This window comes from Gossypium hirsutum, chromosome D01 (assembly GCF_007990345.1).
Source record: "Gossypium hirsutum isolate 1008001.06 chromosome D01, Gossypium_hirsutum_v2.1, whole genome shotgun sequence".
Taxonomy (NCBI): domain Eukaryota; kingdom Viridiplantae; phylum Streptophyta; class Magnoliopsida; order Malvales; family Malvaceae; genus Gossypium; species Gossypium hirsutum.
Window position 1 is genome coordinate 64,910,316 of NC_053437.1, and position 19,692 is coordinate 64,930,007.

Genomic DNA, 19,692 nt, shown 5'->3' on the forward strand with positions numbered 1-19,692 from the left:
CTTTTAAAGTTTGTCTGGCTGATCCACTTGTGCAAAAATGAACCAGTCAACAAGAAGTTATTAGACATAGATAAAAGCAATATAGGGACCAAAGATCCCATATCTATTATTCTTTGGTAGAATTAAGGGATCTATGTTTATTTTGAAAAAAAAAACGTGTTTTTATTCTTGGTATAAGAAGAATGGAAGGAAAGTTCAATGTGTAAGCCAGTAAAGGTCCCTCCAAGCACTCTGTAAGTTGCATATCAGAGACCTTGAATGAGGTCTTCCATAATTTCCAATATGATTGAAACCAATAATCAAATGTAAAAAATTTTTTTGGTCTACACTGCAGTATTGAGCATTCATACTATACTACTATAGCATCCTAGCTTTCTCCCTCCCCCCATTCCTTTTTATTGTCAACATGCCTTACAGTTTTTCTCCATTTTTCAATAACCTCACAAAAAAGAAAATATGAGGACTCTACTGTTTTCGTGGCTCTTATTCAATTCATTTTTTGCAATTTTCTTTAGCATTAGCAACTTGGTTTTAGTTTCTGGCCAATGTCAAAGCGATCAGAGACAATTGTTGCTCGAATTGAATTTGAGCGGCAGATTCCGTTCTACTATTTTTGCTACCCCATTAGGAAGGCTAATGAAATGGAATCAAACTAAGGATTGCTGTTCCTGGGAAGGTGTAAGTTGCGATGCTGGTGGTCATGTTATCGGTCTTGATTTGAGCATTCGAGGAATTTCAAGTCCAATTGACGATTCAAGTAGTCTTTTCCGTTTTCAACACCTTCAGCGACTCAATTTGGCTTTTAATTGGTTCAAGACCTCTTTTCCTACTGGTTTTGATAAGTTGGAGAATTTGAGTTATCTTAATTTGTCCTATTCTGGCTTTAAGGGGCAAATCCCAGTTGAGATTTCACGCTTGACAAGGTTGGTCACTCGATTTTTCTGCATTTCCAATTTCTAAAACATCATTGAAACTTGAGAAGCCAAACCTAGAGATGCTTGTTCAAAACCTCACAAGGCTAAGATTTCTCTATCTTGACGGCATAACTATATCAGCTACAGGGAATGAATTGTGTCGGGACTTATTGCCGTTCACTAAGTTGCAAGTGTTGAGCATGTCCGACTGTTATCTTTCAGGACCTATACCATTTTTCTCATCATTCAAAAATCTTAGAGAGCTAAACCTTGGTGATAATCAGTTAAGCGGGACAATTCATTCCACTGACTGGTCAGGCCTTTCTAAGCTAGAAATTGTTGACTTAAGTAACAACAAGCTAAGTGGAACCATTCCACCAACTTTGTTTGGGATTCAATCACTGCGGAGACTTTTCCTTTCCCAAAATCAATTCAATGGCAGCATTGGTGACCTTCATGGTAAGGCCTCTTCACTGCTTGGTACTCTTGATCTTAGCAGCAACAAGTTACAAGGGCAATTTCCAATGTTTGTGTTTGAACTCCATGGTCTCACTTTACTGGATCTTTCTTCAAACAACTTCAGCGGTTTGATACCAATGAGTGCCTTTCCAAACCTAAGGAATCTTTCTGATCTTGACCTCTCATATAACAGGTTGTCTATTGATGCCCCTGCTACTAATATCTCCCCACCTTCTTTTCCCACATATACCGCATTGGAATTGGCATCTTGCAACTTAACAGAGTTCCCTGGTTTCTTGAAAAATCAATACAGCTTAAATTACCTAGACCTGTCAAACAACCAGATTCATGGAGAAATACCCAATTGGATTTGGAAATCAATAAATCTCTGGTACCTAAATATTTCTCAGAACTTTCTTGTAGGATTTGAAAGTCCTATGAAGAACATAAATTCTGGTATTTGGATTCTTGACCTGCACGGCAACCAAGTGCAAGGGCAAGTTCCAATTCTTCCGTCATATGCCACCTATCTGGATTACTCAGACAACAATTTCAGCTTTGTTTTACCAGCTCATATTGGTGACTCCCTCCAGTTTGCTTCTTTCTTCTCCCTCCCAAATAATAACATTCATGGGAGTATCCCTGAGTCATTATGCAACCATACAAATCTTCAAGTACTTGATCTATCTAATAATTCCACGAGTGGGCCAATTCCTCAATGCCTATTTCAGATGAGCAGATCTCTTGGAGTACTGAATCTAAGGCGAAACAATCTGAGTGGCATCATTTCTGACACTTTTTCAAAAAGTTGTAGGTTACAAACTCTCAATCTTAATCAAAACCTATTGGAAGGAGAGGTTCCAAAATCATTGGGGAATTGCAAAATGCTAGAGATTTTAGACATCGGCAACAATCAAATCAACGACTCGTTCCCATGCCAGTTGAAGAATATAACCATGTTGCGTGTCCTTGTTTAACGATCCAACAACTTCAACGGTCACATTGATTGCCCTGGAAGTAATAGTGGATGATCAATGCTTCATATTTTTGACTTAGCACCCAATAATTTTAGGGGTAAACTGCATCTAACATGTTTGGGGACTTGGAAGGCTATGCAGCCTAATCCGGATAAAAACCAATCAGAGCTCAAACATCTCCAATTTGAAGATTTTGGAGGCGGCGTTAAATATCAAGATGCAATAACAATTACCATCAAAGGTTTAGAGTTGGAGCTGGTGAAAATCCTGACCATGTTCACCTCCATTGACATTTCATACAACAACTTTGAAGGGCCAATACCAGGAGTAATCGGCAAATTCAAAGAACTTCTTGGCCTTAACTTTTCACATAATGCTTTCACAGGTTCAACCCCATCATTTTTTGGAAAATTGCAACAGCTTGTGTCCTTGGATCTCTCAAGCAACAGCCTACGCGGTGAGATCCCTTTGCAGCTAGCAAACCTCAATTTCCTTTCATTTCTTAACGTCTCAAATAATAAGCTAGTGGGTCCAATCCCAATGTGCACCCAACTTCGTTTGAAAACAATGCCGGATTATGTGGACCTCCTTTGAAGACAGCGTGCGGATTGCCATCAGCTAAAGAAGACAGCCCTTCAGATTCTGAGACAGGGAGCATTATAGTCTGGAATCATTTAAGTGTCGAGATAGGGCTTATCTTTGGGTTGGGAATTATCGTTGTACCTCTTATCAATTGGAAGAGATGGAGGATCTGGTATTTCGAGCGTATCGATCGTGCTCTCTCCAGGCTTTTCCCTCGTCTTGGTCGTGAAACAAAAAAGCATGGGAGGAGAGTAAAGCAGAACCAAAGGAGGAGGACCCAGCAACAATTGGGATTAAGGAGTAGGGAATAAGTTAAAAGAGGTACTTAGCAATCTCTTTCCTTGTATTATCCAGTTTCTGGTTTCTGTTTCAACTTTCAACTGTATCCTGTTTCTTTTGGATTAAATAAGTAGAATTATCCCAAAGTGAAAAAATATGCCTTCCAGATATGTTGTGTTGGAAACTAGGCTAGCATTCTTTCAGTTTTAAGAAAATCATAAAATGCCTTCTCTTCACTTATCTTGCTGAAACATGATTGCATCAATGACATAAACCTCATCAGGACGAGTTATCCAGTATGAAACTTGGTTACAGAATCTAAAAGTTCATTTAATACTTGCATGATAATTGTAATGTAATTTCTTGTCTTGTTTATAAACATGGTAAATTTGATTACTGGTTCCAACCACTTAGATTAGATCATGGGAGAACCTTAGCACTTCTCCATCGTGAAAATTTGACATCAATTTTGCATTATATCAAATCTGAAATAACTTGTATGCAGAGAAGAGAACCCATAAACTGTTGGAACATAAGCATGTCATTAAGATCTGCTTGTAGCAAAGACAACATCAGCTCAACCTTATGAGGCTCAAACAAGCTTGGAATATGCTGAAGGAGCAGTTTCAAGGAAAGTATGTGAGCTGCAAGCTCAGCAAAAATGTTGGAGCTAAGTGCAACAAATAGCAAGGTTCAACAAAAAGCTTGCCGAGCAAGAATCGAGACTTGCGGCAGAAACAAAGAAGAAAAATGAAATAAATTTTAAGCAAAGCTAAAATAGAGAGTATATGGATGAAATCTTGATTGAATTCATTCATTTTTTTTTTAAAATGGCATAAAGTCTATTTATACAAGCTTACAACTTGACAACTTAGTTGGAATACAACTAAGTTTCATCATTACATCCACTTAAAATAAATCACCACCTACTACCACTAACAAACTTAGTTGGAATACAACTAAGTTACATCATTACATCCACTTAAAATAAATCACCACCTACTACCACTAACAAACTTAGTTGGAATACAACTAAGTTACATCATTACATCCAAATAATAATAATAATAATAATAATAATAATAATAATAAAACATGTGATTGCTACATGCTAACCATTGCTTCAATACTCCTCCTTGGTTTGCATGGAGCAAACACCTAGCTTCCTTCTTAGACATTCGAACCTTGTGACATTAAGGGCTTTAGTCAAAATGTCTGCAAGTTGATCCTCAGAATTACAATGGATCAGCTTCACTTCCTGAGCTTGCTCCATTTCTCGAACAACATGCAACTTGATGCTGAAATGCTTTGTTCTTCCATGGAACACTAGATTTTTAGCAATTGCAACTGAAGATTGGTTGTCACAGAAGATCTCAGTAGCTTCCTTTTGATGCACTTTCAAATCAGCTAAGATTTTCCTTAGCCAAATGGCTTGGTTGACAGCACTTGCAGCTGCCACATATTCTGCTTCAGCAGTAGATTGAGCCACCAGACTTTGCTTCTTCGAGCTCCAGTAAAACATGGCTGAACCAAGGTTGAAAGCATACCCTGAGGTGCTTTTCATGTCATCTATCGAGCCAGCCCAGTCACTATCAGTGTAGCCAACCAGCTTCAGATTTCCTTCCTTGCTGTACCTTAAACCATAGCTCAAAGTGCCTTTGACATATCTAAGCACTCTCTTAGCAGCTTGTAAATGCTTTTTATTGCAATAATGCAAGAACCTTGAGAGCAATCCTACAGCATACATTATGTCTGGTCTAGTGGCAGTTAAATATAACAGACAACCAACTAGACTTCTGTAGGTTGTTTCACAAACCTTCTCAAAATCACCTTGGCTCGATAGTTTTTCTCCAACAGCAACAGGTGTTTTAGTTGCTTTACTGTTTTGCATGGAGAACTTGGTCAGAATCTTTGTGGCAAAGTTTCTCTGACTTAGAAATATCCCATTTTGTGCTTGAGTCACCTCCATTCCAAGGAAATAAGACATTTCCCCTAGATCAGACATTTCAAATACTTCTTGCATCTTGGTCTTGAAATCGACCAGCACTGCTCGATCTCCTCCTGTCACCAGCAGGTCATCAACATATAGGGATACAATGAGCTGTGTTTGTGTCCCTTACTTCTTGACATACAGTGTTGGCTCACTCTTGCTTCAATCGAATCCCAAATTAGTCAAGTAGCCATCGATTCTGCTGTACCAGGCCCTTGGAGCCTGTTTTAAGCCATATAGGGCCTTCTTCAGTTTGTAGACCATATGCTCTCTGCCAGCTATCTCAAACCCTTGTGGTTGTTCAACATAGATCTCTTCATCTAAGAAACCATTCAGAAAGGCTGATTTCACATCGAGTTGATGGATCTTCCACTCGAGCTGTGCTGCTAAGGCAATCAGTAATCTGATGGTGTCTAGCCTGGCCACTGGTGCAAAGGTCTCCAGGTAGTCCAGGCCATACCTCTGACTGAACCCCTTGACAACTAGCCTTGCTTTCAGTTTGTTCAAGGTACCATCAGCATTTTGCTTGGCTTTGTACACCCATTTCACCCCAATTATCTTCCTTTTGACTGGCCTTTCAACTAATTCTCAGGTCTGGTTCTTCTCAATCATGCTAATCTCCTCAGCCATTGCCTGCTTCCACTCTTGCTGAGCTTCAGCCTCTTCAAAATTGCTTGGTTCAGCTATGGCTACATGAGCTCTTTCATAAATCTCAGTCAATGGTCTTGTTCCTCTAACTGGTTCATCATCAATGTCCATTTCAGGAACATTTTGATCTGGCTCAGCTTGATCTGCTGCAAGTCCTTCTGAAACTTCCTCAGGTTCATGTTTTTCCCAGTTCCAACATGACTTTTCATCAAATACCATATCCCTACTGACTGACACTTTCTTTGTTGAAGGATCCAAGATCCTATAGCCCTTCTTAACAGTGCTGTAGCCCACCAAAATACCAGGTCGAGCCCTTTCAGACAATTTGTCCCTTTTGACAGCAGGTACATGAGCATAACAGATGCATCCAAAGACCTTCAGATGAGCCAGTGATGGCTTGAATCCAAACCAGGCTTCGAATGGAGTCTTCTGATCCAAGGCCTTGGTTGGAAGCCTATTTTGAATGTAGTTTGCAGTGTTAACTGCCTCTGCCCATAGTGCTTTAGGCAGATTCTTCTGAATCATCAAGCACCTGACCATATCCATCAAACTCCTATTCTTCCTTTCACTTACACCATTTTGCTGAGGTGTATATGTGTTGGTAAGTTGATGTTTGATGCCTGCCTTATCACAGAAGGCTTGGAACTGAGCTGAGGTGTACTCAGTCCCATTATCAGACCTTATGGACTTCAGCTTGCAACCTGTTTCAGTCTCAGCAGCAGTCTTGAACTTCCAAAACACTGAGGCCGCCTCTGATTTCTGTTTTAGGAAGTAAAGCCAGCAATATCTTGAAAAATCATCAATGAACAGTATGAAGTACCTGTTTCCACTTAATGACTCAGTCCTCATAGGGCCACACACATCAGTGTGCACCAGTTGGAGTTTTTCAGAGGCTCTCCAGGCTTGATTCGAGGGAAATGGGAGTCTGGCCTGCTTTCCTAGCTGACACACTTCACACACATCATCATGATCCACTGAGTTGATGAAGTTTTCAGCCAAGTCCTCTCTGACCATTCGAGCCATCGATCTGAAGTTGGCATGTCCCAGTCTTTGATGCCAAAGCTTGGATTCATCTGATGTGACTGTGTAGGCAATGTCTGACTCCCTGGTCCAGTCAACTACAAAGCTCTTATTAGCCATAGGAACTGCCATCAGCTTGGATCCACTTGGATCATTGATTTGGCATTGGTTGTCTTTGAACACAACAGAATAACCTTTCTCCAGCAACTAAGCTATGCTGAGCAGGTTTCTGTCAATTTCAGGCACCAAAAGCACATTTGAAATCACTTTGGCACCTGTGGGGGTGCATATCAGCACATCACCCTTGCCTTCAGCTTGAATAAAATGTCCATTTCCTATCTTGACTTTAGTTCTGCAGCTTCTGTCTAAAGACTTGAAGATTGCAGCATCAGGTGTCATGTGGTTGGTGCATCCACTGTCTAGAAGCCAACCAGATGAGAACCTTTCTTGAGCAGCTGAGTATAACACAGCAAAGACTTGCTCCTCTTGGTCACTGTCCTCCTTAGCTACTCGAGCCTCAGCTTTCTTCTGTTGAAACTGACTCTGCCTTGATTTGGCCTTGCTCTTGCAGACTCTCTCAACATGACCCTTCTTTTTACAATGCTGACATACAGCATCTGGATTGAACCAGCATTTTTCTTTTGGATGACCAGCCCTTCTGCAGTGCTTGCAAGTCTGACTCTCTTTTCTTGCAACATCAGTCCTTGGCTTGTCTCTCCAGGCCTTCTTGCCTTTGTAGGCAGTGTTTGTTCTTGCCTGAAAGGCACCTTGTTGATGCTCCTCCAGTCTGCTTACTCTTCTTTGCTCTTGAGCATATAAAGCATTGATCAACTTTGTCAGGGAGATGGTGTACAGGTCCCTTGAGTCCTCGAGAGATGAGATTTTTGCCTCATACCTCTCGGGCAGAGTTACAATAACCTTCTCCATTATCCTAGCTTCCTTGAGCTGCTCTCCAAGGAGCCTTATGCTGTTAACCACAGCCATAATCCTGTCAGAGTACTGTTTGATAGTTTCTTCTTTCTTCATCTTCAAATTCTCGAAATCTCTCCTTAAGTTCAGCAACTGTTGCTGCCTTGTCCTCTCTGTCCCTTGAAACTCCTCTTGCAACATGTCCCAGGCTTGTTTTGGTGATTCACAGGCCATAATCCTTGTGAAAATCACATCTGACACTGAGTTCTGGATGCAAGACATGGCTTTGTGCCTCTTGGTCCTCTCATCAGCATGCTGCCTGATTTGAGCCACTGTTGGATTGCCTCTAAGTGGCTCTGGTTCAACATCTGAGTTGACTACCTCCCACAGATCGAAAGCTTGTAGGTAGGTCTTCATTTTAACCACCCATATGTGGTAGCCTTCTCCATTGAAGACTTGAGGTGCAGCTGGTGAAAAGCTTGATGAAGCCATGAATTTGTATAACAGATCCCTTAAGAAATAGGCTCTTGATACCAATTGTTGGAGCTAAGTGCAACAAATAGCAAGGTTCAACAAAAAGCTTGCCGAGCAAGAATCGAGACTTGCGGCAGAAACAAAGAAGAAAAATGAAATAAATTTTAAGCAAAGCTAAAATAGAGAGTATATGGATGAAATCTTGATTGAATTCATTCATTTTTTTTAAAATGGCATAAAGCCTATTTATACAAGCTTACAACTTGACAACTTAGTTGGAATACAACTAAGTTTCATCATTACATCCACTTAAAATAAATCACCACCTACTACCACTAACAAACTTAGTTGGAATACAACTAAGTTACATCATTACATCCACTTAAAATAAATCACCACCTACTACCACTAACAAACTTAGTTGGAATACAACTAAGTTACATCATTACATCCAAATAATAATAATAATAATAATAATAATAATAAAACATGTGATTGCTACATGCTAACCATTGCTTCAATAAAAAATGTGCAAGTTGTGTCAAAGCTGCAAGCTTAGCGAGAAGTTCGAGCTATGAGCTCAGCAATGAGAGCCCTGTATAGTTGCGAGCCTGTTGAAGACATTGCTTGAGCAGAGTCAGCTTGAAACAAAGCATCTAAGAACTGCCAAGTTCAAAAACTTGATGAATGACTGGTATTTGCAACATGGAGTCCAAGGAGTGTTGAAAATTGGCCAACCATGCTGCTGTGATATTTTTGGTTGAAGTGCATGCTGCAGCACTTATGCTTGCTGTAACAGCAAGGTTTTCTCTTTAGTTTCATTGTATTCAAACTAGTTGAAAATGAACAAGTTGATGACAACTTGATGCATTAGGTGTTGAATGACTAGTTTAGGTGGCTTGTTTATGTGTACAAGCAATGTTTATCAAGTTACTAGGCTACTTAGTGGTAGTAGGTAGTATTTGGTGATATATTTTGACTATAAATGTATTGTTTTCATATTGAATAAGTAAGCATATCACTTGTGTAAAGCAGATTGCTTCCTTGCTTCACGTTTGTGAGCAAGTAAATTGTTCTTTGTTTCTTCCTCCTTTGTTCAAACATTGCTTGTACACATAAACAAGCCACCTAAATTAGTCATTGAACACCTAATGCATCAAGTTGTCATCAACTTGTTCATTTTCAACTAGTTTGAATACAATGAAACTAAAGAGAAAATCTTGCTGTTACAGCAAGCATAAGTGCTGCAACATGTTCACAAGCTGCATGCACTTCAACCAAAAATATCACAGCAGCATGGTTGGCCAATTTTCAACATAAACATCCTAACATGATTGCTTGAAGAATGTTAATTTCATATCTGAATTGGCTTTGCTTGTTACCTCATAATGAATTGTTTGTTAGGAGCAGTCCCATTGATGAGTTTATCGACTAAAATGAGTTGATTTATGTACTCACTTGGAAACTTGCAATCAGGTTTTAGAATGGCAGCGAGCAACACGATTTTGTGTAGCTGACTCATTTTTGCTGGCAGTGAACCAGTCGACAAGTTATTAGATATGGATAAAATCAGTGTAAAAGACCCATTATCTGTTTAATCATGGTGCCACTAAGGTTCTTGCTTCATTGATGATGCACCATTAGTGTATCAACAGCTTCCATCAAGTATCAAGCTTGTAATTTTATTTTCCGCTCTCCCCATTCACTTTTTCGAATCATCCAGCAATAGTAATGGCGCAGCAATTATGTTTTTGGTTTACACCGCATCATTGAGCATTCATACCACTACTATAGCATCCTAGCTTCCTCGCCCCCCCATTTGTTATTATCAACATCCCTTGCAATTATTCTTCATCTTTTTCAACATGAATACGAAGAGCTTTTCTTGGTCTTTATATCCAAGTCTCACTCTCCACTGCGACGTAGTAGCATATCTAGGGTTATAAATGAATGACCAGTTCGATTTCTATTCCTTTATCAAGTTTAATAAATGAACATGAATAAGATTTTAAAGCTCATTTGTTAAACGAATTAAACACGAACAAAACTTTGTTCAATTTATTTATGTTCATTTGAAGTTTGTTTATTATTTGTTTATTATATATTAATAATTTTTTTTATTGTTTGTGTGTTTATTTTATTTATTTACCATATATTTATATATGATTATTTTGAAATTTTTAATGAGCGCAAATCAAACACGAACAAAACTTATAAATAAATGATCGAACATGAATAAAAGTTGTCTACAAAACAGTAGAAATACTGAATTCAGAATTGTGAGGGATTGTTAAAGAGACAGGTAAGCAATGGAGAAAAGAGAGGAGAGGATGAAGATAAGTTGGATTTTATGACTGTAGGACTGATTTTTCCAACTTGCAAAAACAAAATGCTGAAGAATGGAACAACCAACAAAGAAGTCAACACCAACAAGGTCTTTGAGTCAATGGTTTTGGCTTTGTTATTAGTGAGAAAAGGTGTATGGAATTAATTCAGGGTTCAGCCAAGACACGGAATTTAAGCTTTCAAAATGGACTGCTTCTCTTGATATGGACATTCAACCAATCATTGAATGGTGATAGGGTAAGGCTACCAGTTTCCTTCTTCAGTCTCCTCTCATCTGATCATCTAAGTCTACTGCAGACTATTGCAGAAATTGAATCATGAATCTTTATATCTATTTTCAACTTGAAATAATTTCCTTTCGTACAAAGAGCTTTACTTGGTCTTCACTCTCCTCTACCATGCTTGATCCCCGTGGCACCACATCTCTGCTTTTTGTCGTAAACACCCGTTTTATCCTGTTGATGAAAAACCAAAAGAGACAAGTTACATGTATTGAAATATAAACAAAATATTAAGTCATATTCTCATAATACTTCATGGAAAGATACGAGTCGGCACTGTCATCTCCATTAAAAGACATGAGAGCTAAATGCGATTACTACAAACACTTCACTCTTTTATGGTTGCTATTCTGAATCATGTGTTTTCTTCATGCTTGCTTTTTATATCCTTTATTTAGGTTTGTTTTGTTTACCTTTTGTGGTTTGGAGGACTTGGTCAAGGTTGATTTGAAGGGTGGCCAGCAGGTTTGAGTCAACACCAATCAATGTCTTTGGTCTGATTTTTCCAAGTTGCTAAGGAGAAGCCCGCACAAAAATAAATGCTGAAGAATGGAACAACTAACAAAGAAGCCAAGCAATTACTCTACATCCAACCTTTCACCCTCCCCCTTTATTTATATTGTGAACTTCCCTTACAATTATCTTTCATCTTGCAATATCTTCACAAAGAATGAAAACTTTTCTGGTTTCATGGTTCTCATTCAATTCATATATTGCAGTTTTCTTCAGCATTAGCAACTTGGTTTTAGTATCTGGGCAATGTCAGAGTGATCAGAGACAGTTGTTGCTTGAATTCAAAAGCAGCTTCAATTCTACATTTACTAGTCCAGGAAAGATGATGAAATGGAATCAAACCTCGGATTGTTGTTCCTGGGATGGTGTTAGTTGCGATGACGGTGGTCATGTTATCGGTCTAGATTTAAGCAATGGAATCATTGTAGGTGCAATTGACAATTCAAGTAGTCTTTTTCGTCTTCAACATCTCCAGCGACTCAATTTGGCTTTTAATTTGTTCATCAACGCTTTTCCTACGGGATTTGAAAAGTTGGAGAATTTGTGTTATCTTAATTTGTCCAATGCTGGCTTTACAGGACAAATTCCAGTTGAGATTTCACGCCTGACAAGGTTGGTCACCCTCGACTTATCTGTAATTTTATTCCAAAGATCTTTGGAGCTGGAGATGCTTGTTCAAAATCTCACGAGGCTAAGATTTCTTTATCTTGATGGCGTAAATATATCAGCCACGGGGAATAAGTGGTGCCGAGCCTTATCACCACTAATTGAGTTGCAAGTGTTAAGCATGTCTGACTGTTGTCTTTCAGGACCTATGGATTCTTCCCTTTCCAAGATTCGATCTCTCTCAGTAATTCGCTTGGATCACAACAATTTGTCCGGCTTGGTTCCGCCATTCCTTGCAGAATTCCCAAACTTAACTTCCCTTCATCTTAATGACAATGATTTGAGCGGAAGACTACCAGAAGAAATTTTCCAAATACCTACATTACAAGCTCTTGATTTGTCAAACAATAAATTACTGGAAGGTTCGATTAAAAAGTTTCCTCTCAATGCTTCTCTTCAGACTCTAAGACTTACACTCACACATATTGGGGGGCAAATTCCAGAATCTATCGGTAACCTTGGGCAGTTGACAAGAATAGAGCTTGCATTTTGTAATTTTAGTGGACCCATACCCAAAACAGTGAAGAAACTTTCCCAGCTTGTCTATCTAAATTTTTGCTCAAACAGTTTTTCTGGTCCAATACCAAATTTTTCATCATCCAGAAATCTTACAGAGCTAAACCTTGCTGGTAATCAATTAAACGGCACAATTCATTCCACTGATTGGTCAGGCCTTTCTAAGCTAGTGAGTGTTGACTTACAAACAAACAAGTTAAGTGGAACCATTCCACCAACTTTGTTTGGCATTCCATCACTGCAGGCACTTTTCCTTTCCGAAAATCAGTTCGATGGCAACATTGGTGACCTTCATGGTAAGGCCTCTTTACTGCTTCGTTACCTTGATCTTAGAAGTAATAAATTACAAGGGCAATTTCCAGTGTCGTTGTTTGAATTCCATGGTCTAGAATACCTGTCACTTTCTTCAAACAACTTCAGTGGTTTGATACCAATGACTGCCTTTCAAAACCTGAGGAATCTTTCTTATCTTGATCTCTCATATAACAGGTTGTCTATTGATGCCACTACTACTAATATTTCCCTACTTTCTTTCCCCACATTTAACAGCTTGGGGTTGGGATCTTGCAACTTAACAGGGTTCCCTGATTTCCTAAAAAATCAGACTAGTTTAAACTACCTAGACCTTTCAAAAAACAAAATTCATGGGGGCATACCCAATTGGATTTGGAAAGCAAAAAGTCTTTCTTATCTAAATCTTTCTCAGAACTTTCTTGTAGAAGTCGAAAGACCTTTGAGGAATATAACCTCTACTCTTTGGTTTCTTGACCTGCATGGCAACCAATTGCATGGGAAAATCCCAATTCTTCCATTGCATGCCATCTATCTGGATTACTCAAACAACAATTTCAACTCTGTTTTACCAGCTCACGTTGGTGACTTCCTCCAGTCTGCTAATTTTTTCTCCATTTCAAATAATAATTTTCATGGGAATATCCCTCGGTCAATATGCAACAGTTCAGCTCTTAAAGTACTTGATCTATCTAATAATTCCTTAAGGGGGCCAATTCCTCAATGCCTCTTTCAGATGAACGTGTCTCTTGGAGTATTGAATTTGGGGGGAAACAATCTCAGTGGCATTATCCCTGACACTTTTTCAGAAAGCTGTCAGTTACAAACCCTGCATCTCAATCAAAACCGATTGGAAGGAAAGGTTCCAAAATCATTGGCCAATTGCAAAATGCTGGAGGTTCTAGACATTGGCAACAATCTAATCAATGGCTCATTCCCGTTCCATTTGACGAGTATAGCCATGTTACGTGTCCTTGTTTTACGATCCAACAATTTCAGCGGTCACATTGATTGTTCTGGAGACAATAGTGGATGGAAAATGCTTCAAATTTTTGACTTAGCATCCAACAATTTTAGTGGTAAACTGCATCTGACATGTTTGGGGACGTGGGATGCTATGCAGCCTAATCGGAATAAAAACCAATCGGAGCTTAAAGATCTCCGGTTTGAAGGCGAAGCACTCGATCCATTTTACTATCAAGATTCAATAATAGTTACCATCAAAGGTTTGGAGTTGGAGCTAGTGAAGATCCTGACCATTTTCACCACCATTGACATTTCATGCAACAACGTTGAAGGGCCAATACCAGAAGTAATCGGCACATTCAAAGCACTTTATGGCCTCAACTTCTCACACAATGCTTTCTCAGGGCCAATCCCGGTATTTTTTGGAAACCTGCGAGAGCTAGAGTCTGTGGACCTCTCAAGCAACAGTCTAGATGGTGAGATCCCTTTGCAGCTGGCAAACCTCAATTTCCTTTCATTTCTTAACGTCTCAAATAATAAGCTGGTGGGTCCAATCCCAACGAGCACCCAGCTTCAATCATTTTCAGAAGCTTCATTTGAGAACAATGCTGGATTGTGTGGACCTCCTTTAAAGGCAACATGCGGATTACCACCAGCTAAAACAGACAACCCTTCGGATGCTAGGAGCACTATCAACTGGAATTATATAAGTGCTGAGACAGGGTTTTGCTTTGGATTCGGAGTTTCCGTTGCACTTCTTATCTTTTGGAAGAGATGGAGGAAATGGTATTTTGAGCGCATGGATCGTGCTCTTTCCTGGCTTTTCCCTTGTTTGCCTCTTGAAACCAGAAAGCATGGGAGGAGAGCTACCCGGAACGAAAGGAGGCACTAGCAAAGAGTAGGGACTAGGTTAAAAGAAGTCGTCTTCGTTGTATTTTTCAGTTTTTGTATGCTTGTACTTTCCTTGTAATAAGATTATCCTGTTTCTTTTGGATTAAATAATGATGTCTACCAGCTATGTTGTGCTTGAAACTGTTGAAAAGTCAACAAAGGTAGGAAGCAACTTGTTAAAAAGGTTGAGCAAGTTGTACCGAATGTTGAAAAGTTGAATGGGATAATTGTAATTTTGGTCCCTAATTTTTTAGGCCATTTGCAAGTTAGTCCCTAAACCTCAACTATAAATAGGCCTTTTCATTTTTCATTTCAACCATCCCAACCAATCTTTCTCTCTTAGTTTTCTCTCTTCTCCCATTTGAGAATTCTGAAGGAATTCTATTTGTTTGTAATATTTTGGAGATAGTAAAGTTATCATCTGGTGTTAGTGCCCGAGGACGTAGGTATAATTTACCGAACCTCGTTAAATCTCTTGTGTTCTTTCTTGTCCTATTTTTCTTTCAATATTTGAGGGTATAATAGTAGTATTTAATTGTGCTATTAAATTACTATAGAAGGGATATTCTGTCTAAGGAAAGACTTGGTATTTAAGAGATCCATGTGATCCACCTCTCTTCCCTGGGAATTGAACTTTGTGTGATTTTTTAGTACAATAATTTACACGCTTCCGACCCTATTGGAACAACAAGTGGTATCAAGAGCCGAAGGTTAATCGTAGTATGCTCTGTGGTTGCAGTTTAAACTGATCTTCCACATCAGAAAAGATTTCCTTAGGTATATTGAAAGATTATGGAGAAAACGGTCGGTGTAGGAGCTTCAACATCGTCCATGTGGACAAGACCGACAATTGCAAATGCAAGATTGGCCGTGGAGATCTTTGATGGCACGGGCCATTTTGGTATGTGGCAAAGTGAGGTTCTAGATGCCCTTTTTCAGCAGGGTCTAGACATTGCCATTGATGAAGAGAAACCAGATGATGTACAGGAGAAAGATTGGAAGGCGATCAATCGGTTGGCATGTGGCACAATTCGATCATGCCTTTCTCGAGAGCAGAGGTATACTTTTTCAAAGGAGACTTCTGCAAATAAGTTGTGGGTGGCACTTGAAGAAAAATTTTTGAAGAAAAACAGTCAAAATAAGCTCCACTTGAAGAAAAGACTGTTTCGCTTCACATACGTCCCAAGTACCACAATGAATGATCACATCACCAAATTTAATCAGTTAGTCACTGATTTGCTGAATATGGATGAGACATTCAAAGATGAAGATTTGGCTTTGATGCTGTTGGGGTCACTTCCTGAGGAGTTTGAGTTCCTAGAAACTACTCTACTTCATGGCAGGAGTGATATATCTCTGAGCGAAGTCTGTGCGGCCTTATACAGTTATGAACAGAGAAAGAAGGACAAACAGAAAAACTCAATCAGAGATACAGAAGCTTTAGTAGTCCGAGGTCGTTCATACACTCGGAAGAAAACTCAAAAGGGGAGATCAAAGTCAAAGTCCAGACTCGGGAAAGATGAATGTGCTTTTTGTCATGAGAAAGGCCACTGGAAGAAAAATTGTCCAAAGCTGAAGAATAAGGGAAAAGCTGCTGTAGATGCTTGTGTTGCTAAGCATGATACTAGTGACTCTGAACTATCACTGGTTGCATCATCATCATCGTTCCATTCAGATGAGTGGATATTGGATTCGGGTTGTACCTATCATATGTCCCCTAACCGGGAGTGGTTCTCTGATTTAGTAGAACTAAATGGAGGAGTTGTTTATATGGGCAATGACAATGCCTGTAAAACTGTTGGGATAGGTTCAATCCAAATAAAGAATCAAGATGGATCAACCAGAGTTCTGACTGATGTTCGGTACGTGCCCAGTTTGAAGAAAAATCTCATCTCATTGGGAGCCTTGGAATCCAATGGTTCAGTTGTTACTATGAGAGATGGGATTTTGAAAGTGACATCTGGCGCACTTGTGATATTGAAGGGCATCAGGAAAAATAACTTGTATTACTACCAAGGTAGTACAGTTATTGGAGCAGTCGCTGCAGCTTCCGGTAACAAAGACTTGGACTCAATGCAGTTGTGGCATATGAAGTTGGGACATGCCAGCGAAAAATCCTTGCAAATTCTGGCAAAGCAAGGATTGTTGAAAGGTGCAAAGGCTTGCAAATTAAAATTTTGTGAGCACTGTGTTCTGGGAAAGCAAAAGAGAGTGAAACTCGGCACTGCTATCCATAATACAAAAGGTATTTTGGAATATATTCACTCAGATGTGTGGGGGCCTTCCAAAACACCTTCGTTGGGAGGAAAACACTACTTTGTTACTTTTGTTGATGACTTTTCCAGAAGAGTTTGGGTGTATACCATGAAAACTAAAGATGAAGTGCTTGGAGTTTTTCTTAAATGGAAAACTATGATCGAAAACCAGACTGGCAAGAAAATCAAGCGGCTTAGGACGGACAATGGAGGGGAATATAAAAGTGATCCGTTCTTCGATGTGTGCCAAGAGTATGGTATTGTTCGACACTTCACAGTTAGGGATACACCACAACAGAATGGAGTGGCAGAGCGTATGAATCGAACATTGCTGGAGAAAGTTCGATGTATGTTGTCCAATGCTGGGTTGGGCAAGCAATTTTGGGCTGAGGCTGTGACATACGCTGGCCATCTTATTAATCGTTTGCCATCATCTGCATTAAAAAGAAAAACTCCTATGGAGGTATGGTCTGGAAAACCGGCTACAGATTATGATTCCTTACATGTGTTTGGCTCCACTGCATATTACCATGTGAAGGAGTCAAAGTTAGATCCGAGGGCAAAGAAAGCTCTCTTTATGGGAATCACTTCTGGAATGAAGGGATTTCGTCTTTGGTGCTTAAGCACAAAGAAAATGATCTGTAGCAGAGATGTTACCTTTGATGAATCTGCCACATTGAAAAAGGTAGCAGATAAAGATATTCAGATGAGCAATACTCCACAGCAGGTGGAGTGTACTCCAAAACAGGTGGAGTTTGAGCAGATGGGGATTTGCCCAGTTAATAAGTCTAATTCTCCAGCCACAATGGAGGAATTAGAGGTTGAAGAGGTTCTGACCCAAGAACCACTAAGTACACCAGAACCAGTTGCAGTTGCAAGGCCACGGAGAGAAATTCGTAAACCTGCTCGATTTACTGATATGGTGGCCTACGCCCTTCCCGTTGTTGATGATATTCCTATCACTTATCAAGAAGCAATGCAAAGCTTAGAAAGTGATAAATGGAAAAGCGCCATGGATGAAGAAATACAGTCTCTCCGGAAGAACAATACTTGGGAGTTGGCGCAATTACCGAAAGGTAAAAGGGCAATCGGATGCAAGTGGGTATTCGCAAAGAAAGATGGATCTCCTAGCAAGAAGGATATTCGCTACAAGGCAAGATTGGTAGCTAAAGGCTACGCTCAGAAGGAGGGAATTGACTACAATGATGTATTTTCCCCTGTTGTGAAGCATTCGTCCATTAGAATTTTGTTGGCCTTGGTAGCACAGTTGAATTTGGAGCTAGCTCAACTTGATGTTAAGACGGCTTTCTTGCATGGTGAGTTAGAAGAGGAGATCTATATGACTCAGCCAGAAGGATACACAGATGCTGGTGGTAGAAATTGGGTTTGTAAGCTTAACAAATCGCTATATGGATTGAAGCAATCCCCGAGGCAGTGGTACAAGCGATTTGATAGCTTTATGAGAAGGCAGAAGGACACAAGAAGCAAATATGACAATTGTGTGTATTTGCAGAAGCTGCATGACGGATCTTTCATTTATCTACTCTTGTATGTTGATGATATGTTAATCGCTTCGAAGAGCCAAAATGAGATAGATAAGCTGAAGGCTCAGTTGAATCAAGAGTTCGAGATGAAAGATCTAGGTGAGGCCAAGAAGATTCTCGGCATGGAGATAAGTAGAGATAGACAGAGAGGCAAGCTTTGTTTGAATCAGAAGCAATATCTGAAAAAGGTATTACAATGTTTTGGTGTAAATGAAAACACAAAACATGTAAGTACCCCACTTGCTTCTCATTTGAAACTTAGTGCTCAATTATCTCCGAAAACTGAAGAAGAAAGAGAATATATGGCAAAAGTCCCATATGCTAATGCAGTTGGGAGTTTGATGTATGCGATGGTGTGTACGAGGCCTGACATTTCACAAGCTGTTGGAGTTGTGAGCAGGTATATGCATGATCCTGGAAAAGGACATTGGCAAGCTGTGAAATGGATTCTACGGTATCTTCGAAAAACCGTAGATGTTGGTTTAATTTTTGAACAGGATGAAGCACTTGGTCAGTTTGTAGTTGGATATGTTGATTCCGACTTTGCTGGTGATTTAGATAAACGTCGTTCAACTACGGGGTATCTGTTTACTCTTGCGAAAGCCCCAGTGAGTTGGAAGTCTACCTTACAGTCTACAGTAGCTGTGTCTACTACAGAGGCAGAATATATGGCAGTTACAGAAGCTGTTAAGGAGGCTATTTGGCTTAATGGATTATTGAAAGACTTGGGAGTTGTTCAAAGTCACATTAGTCTATATTGTGACAGTCAGAGTGCTATTCATTTAGCGAAAAATCAAGTCTATCATTCAAGAACCAAGCATATCGACGTAAGATATCACTTTGTGCGGGAAGTCTTTGAAAAAGGAAAAATTCTACTTCAGAAGATTCCGACAGCAGATAATCCCGCAGATATGATGACCAAGGTGGTAACAACAATCAAGTTTAATCATTGTTTGAACTTGATTAACATCCTGAGAATTTGAGCACCTTTAGGTGTATGGCGCTCGAGAGCGCATTTGGAGGCACTACAAAAGATAGCTTTATCAAATTTGGGGAGTTGAAGGAAGTGTGTGAAGATAAGATTATCCTAATCAAATCTTCAAGGTGGAGATTGTTGAAAAGTCAACAAAGGTAGGAAGCAACTTGTTAAAAAGGTTGAGCAAGTTGCACC

At 39.6% G+C, this 19,692-nt stretch overlaps 3 protein-coding genes across 3 annotated transcripts; all 3 read left to right on the top strand.

Annotated features, from left to right (window-relative positions):
* The first annotated feature begins 456 nt into the window (after positions 1-456).
* Positions 457-960, top strand: LOC121213621 (receptor-like protein 7). Its single transcript, XM_041086426.1, has one exon. It carries the CDS (start codon positions 457-459, stop codon positions 958-960), a length of 504 nt encoding a protein of 167 aa, XP_040942360.1.
* Positions 961-994: 34 nt separating this feature from the next.
* LOC107891541 (receptor-like protein 49) lies at positions 995-2,350 on the top strand. The gene has a single exon (XM_041086427.1). The coding sequence runs from the start codon at positions 995-997 to the stop codon at positions 2,348-2,350; it is 1,356 nt and encodes a 451-aa protein (XP_040942361.1).
* Positions 2,351-10,901: 8,551 nt separating this feature from the next.
* LOC107891540 (receptor-like protein 7) lies at positions 10,902-14,830 on the top strand. The gene has a single exon (XM_016816375.2). It carries the CDS (start codon positions 11,550-11,552, stop codon positions 14,721-14,723), a length of 3,174 nt encoding a protein of 1,057 aa, XP_016671864.1. The 5' UTR covers positions 10,902-11,549; the 3' UTR covers positions 14,724-14,830.
* The last annotated feature ends 4,862 nt before the right edge of the window (positions 14,831-19,692 follow it).

Bases quoted from the DNA above. Each gene is read 5' to 3' on its own strand.
- LOC107891541 (XM_041086427.1), top strand. From the start codon at position 995: ATGCTTGTTCAAAACCTCACAAGGCTAAGATTTCTCTATCTTGACGGC.
- LOC121213621 (XM_041086426.1), top strand. From the start codon at position 457: ATGAGGACTCTACTGTTTTCGTGGCTCTTATTCAATTCATTTTTTGCA.
- LOC107891540 (XM_016816375.2), top strand. From the start codon at position 11,550: ATGAAAACTTTTCTGGTTTCATGGTTCTCATTCAATTCATATATTGCA.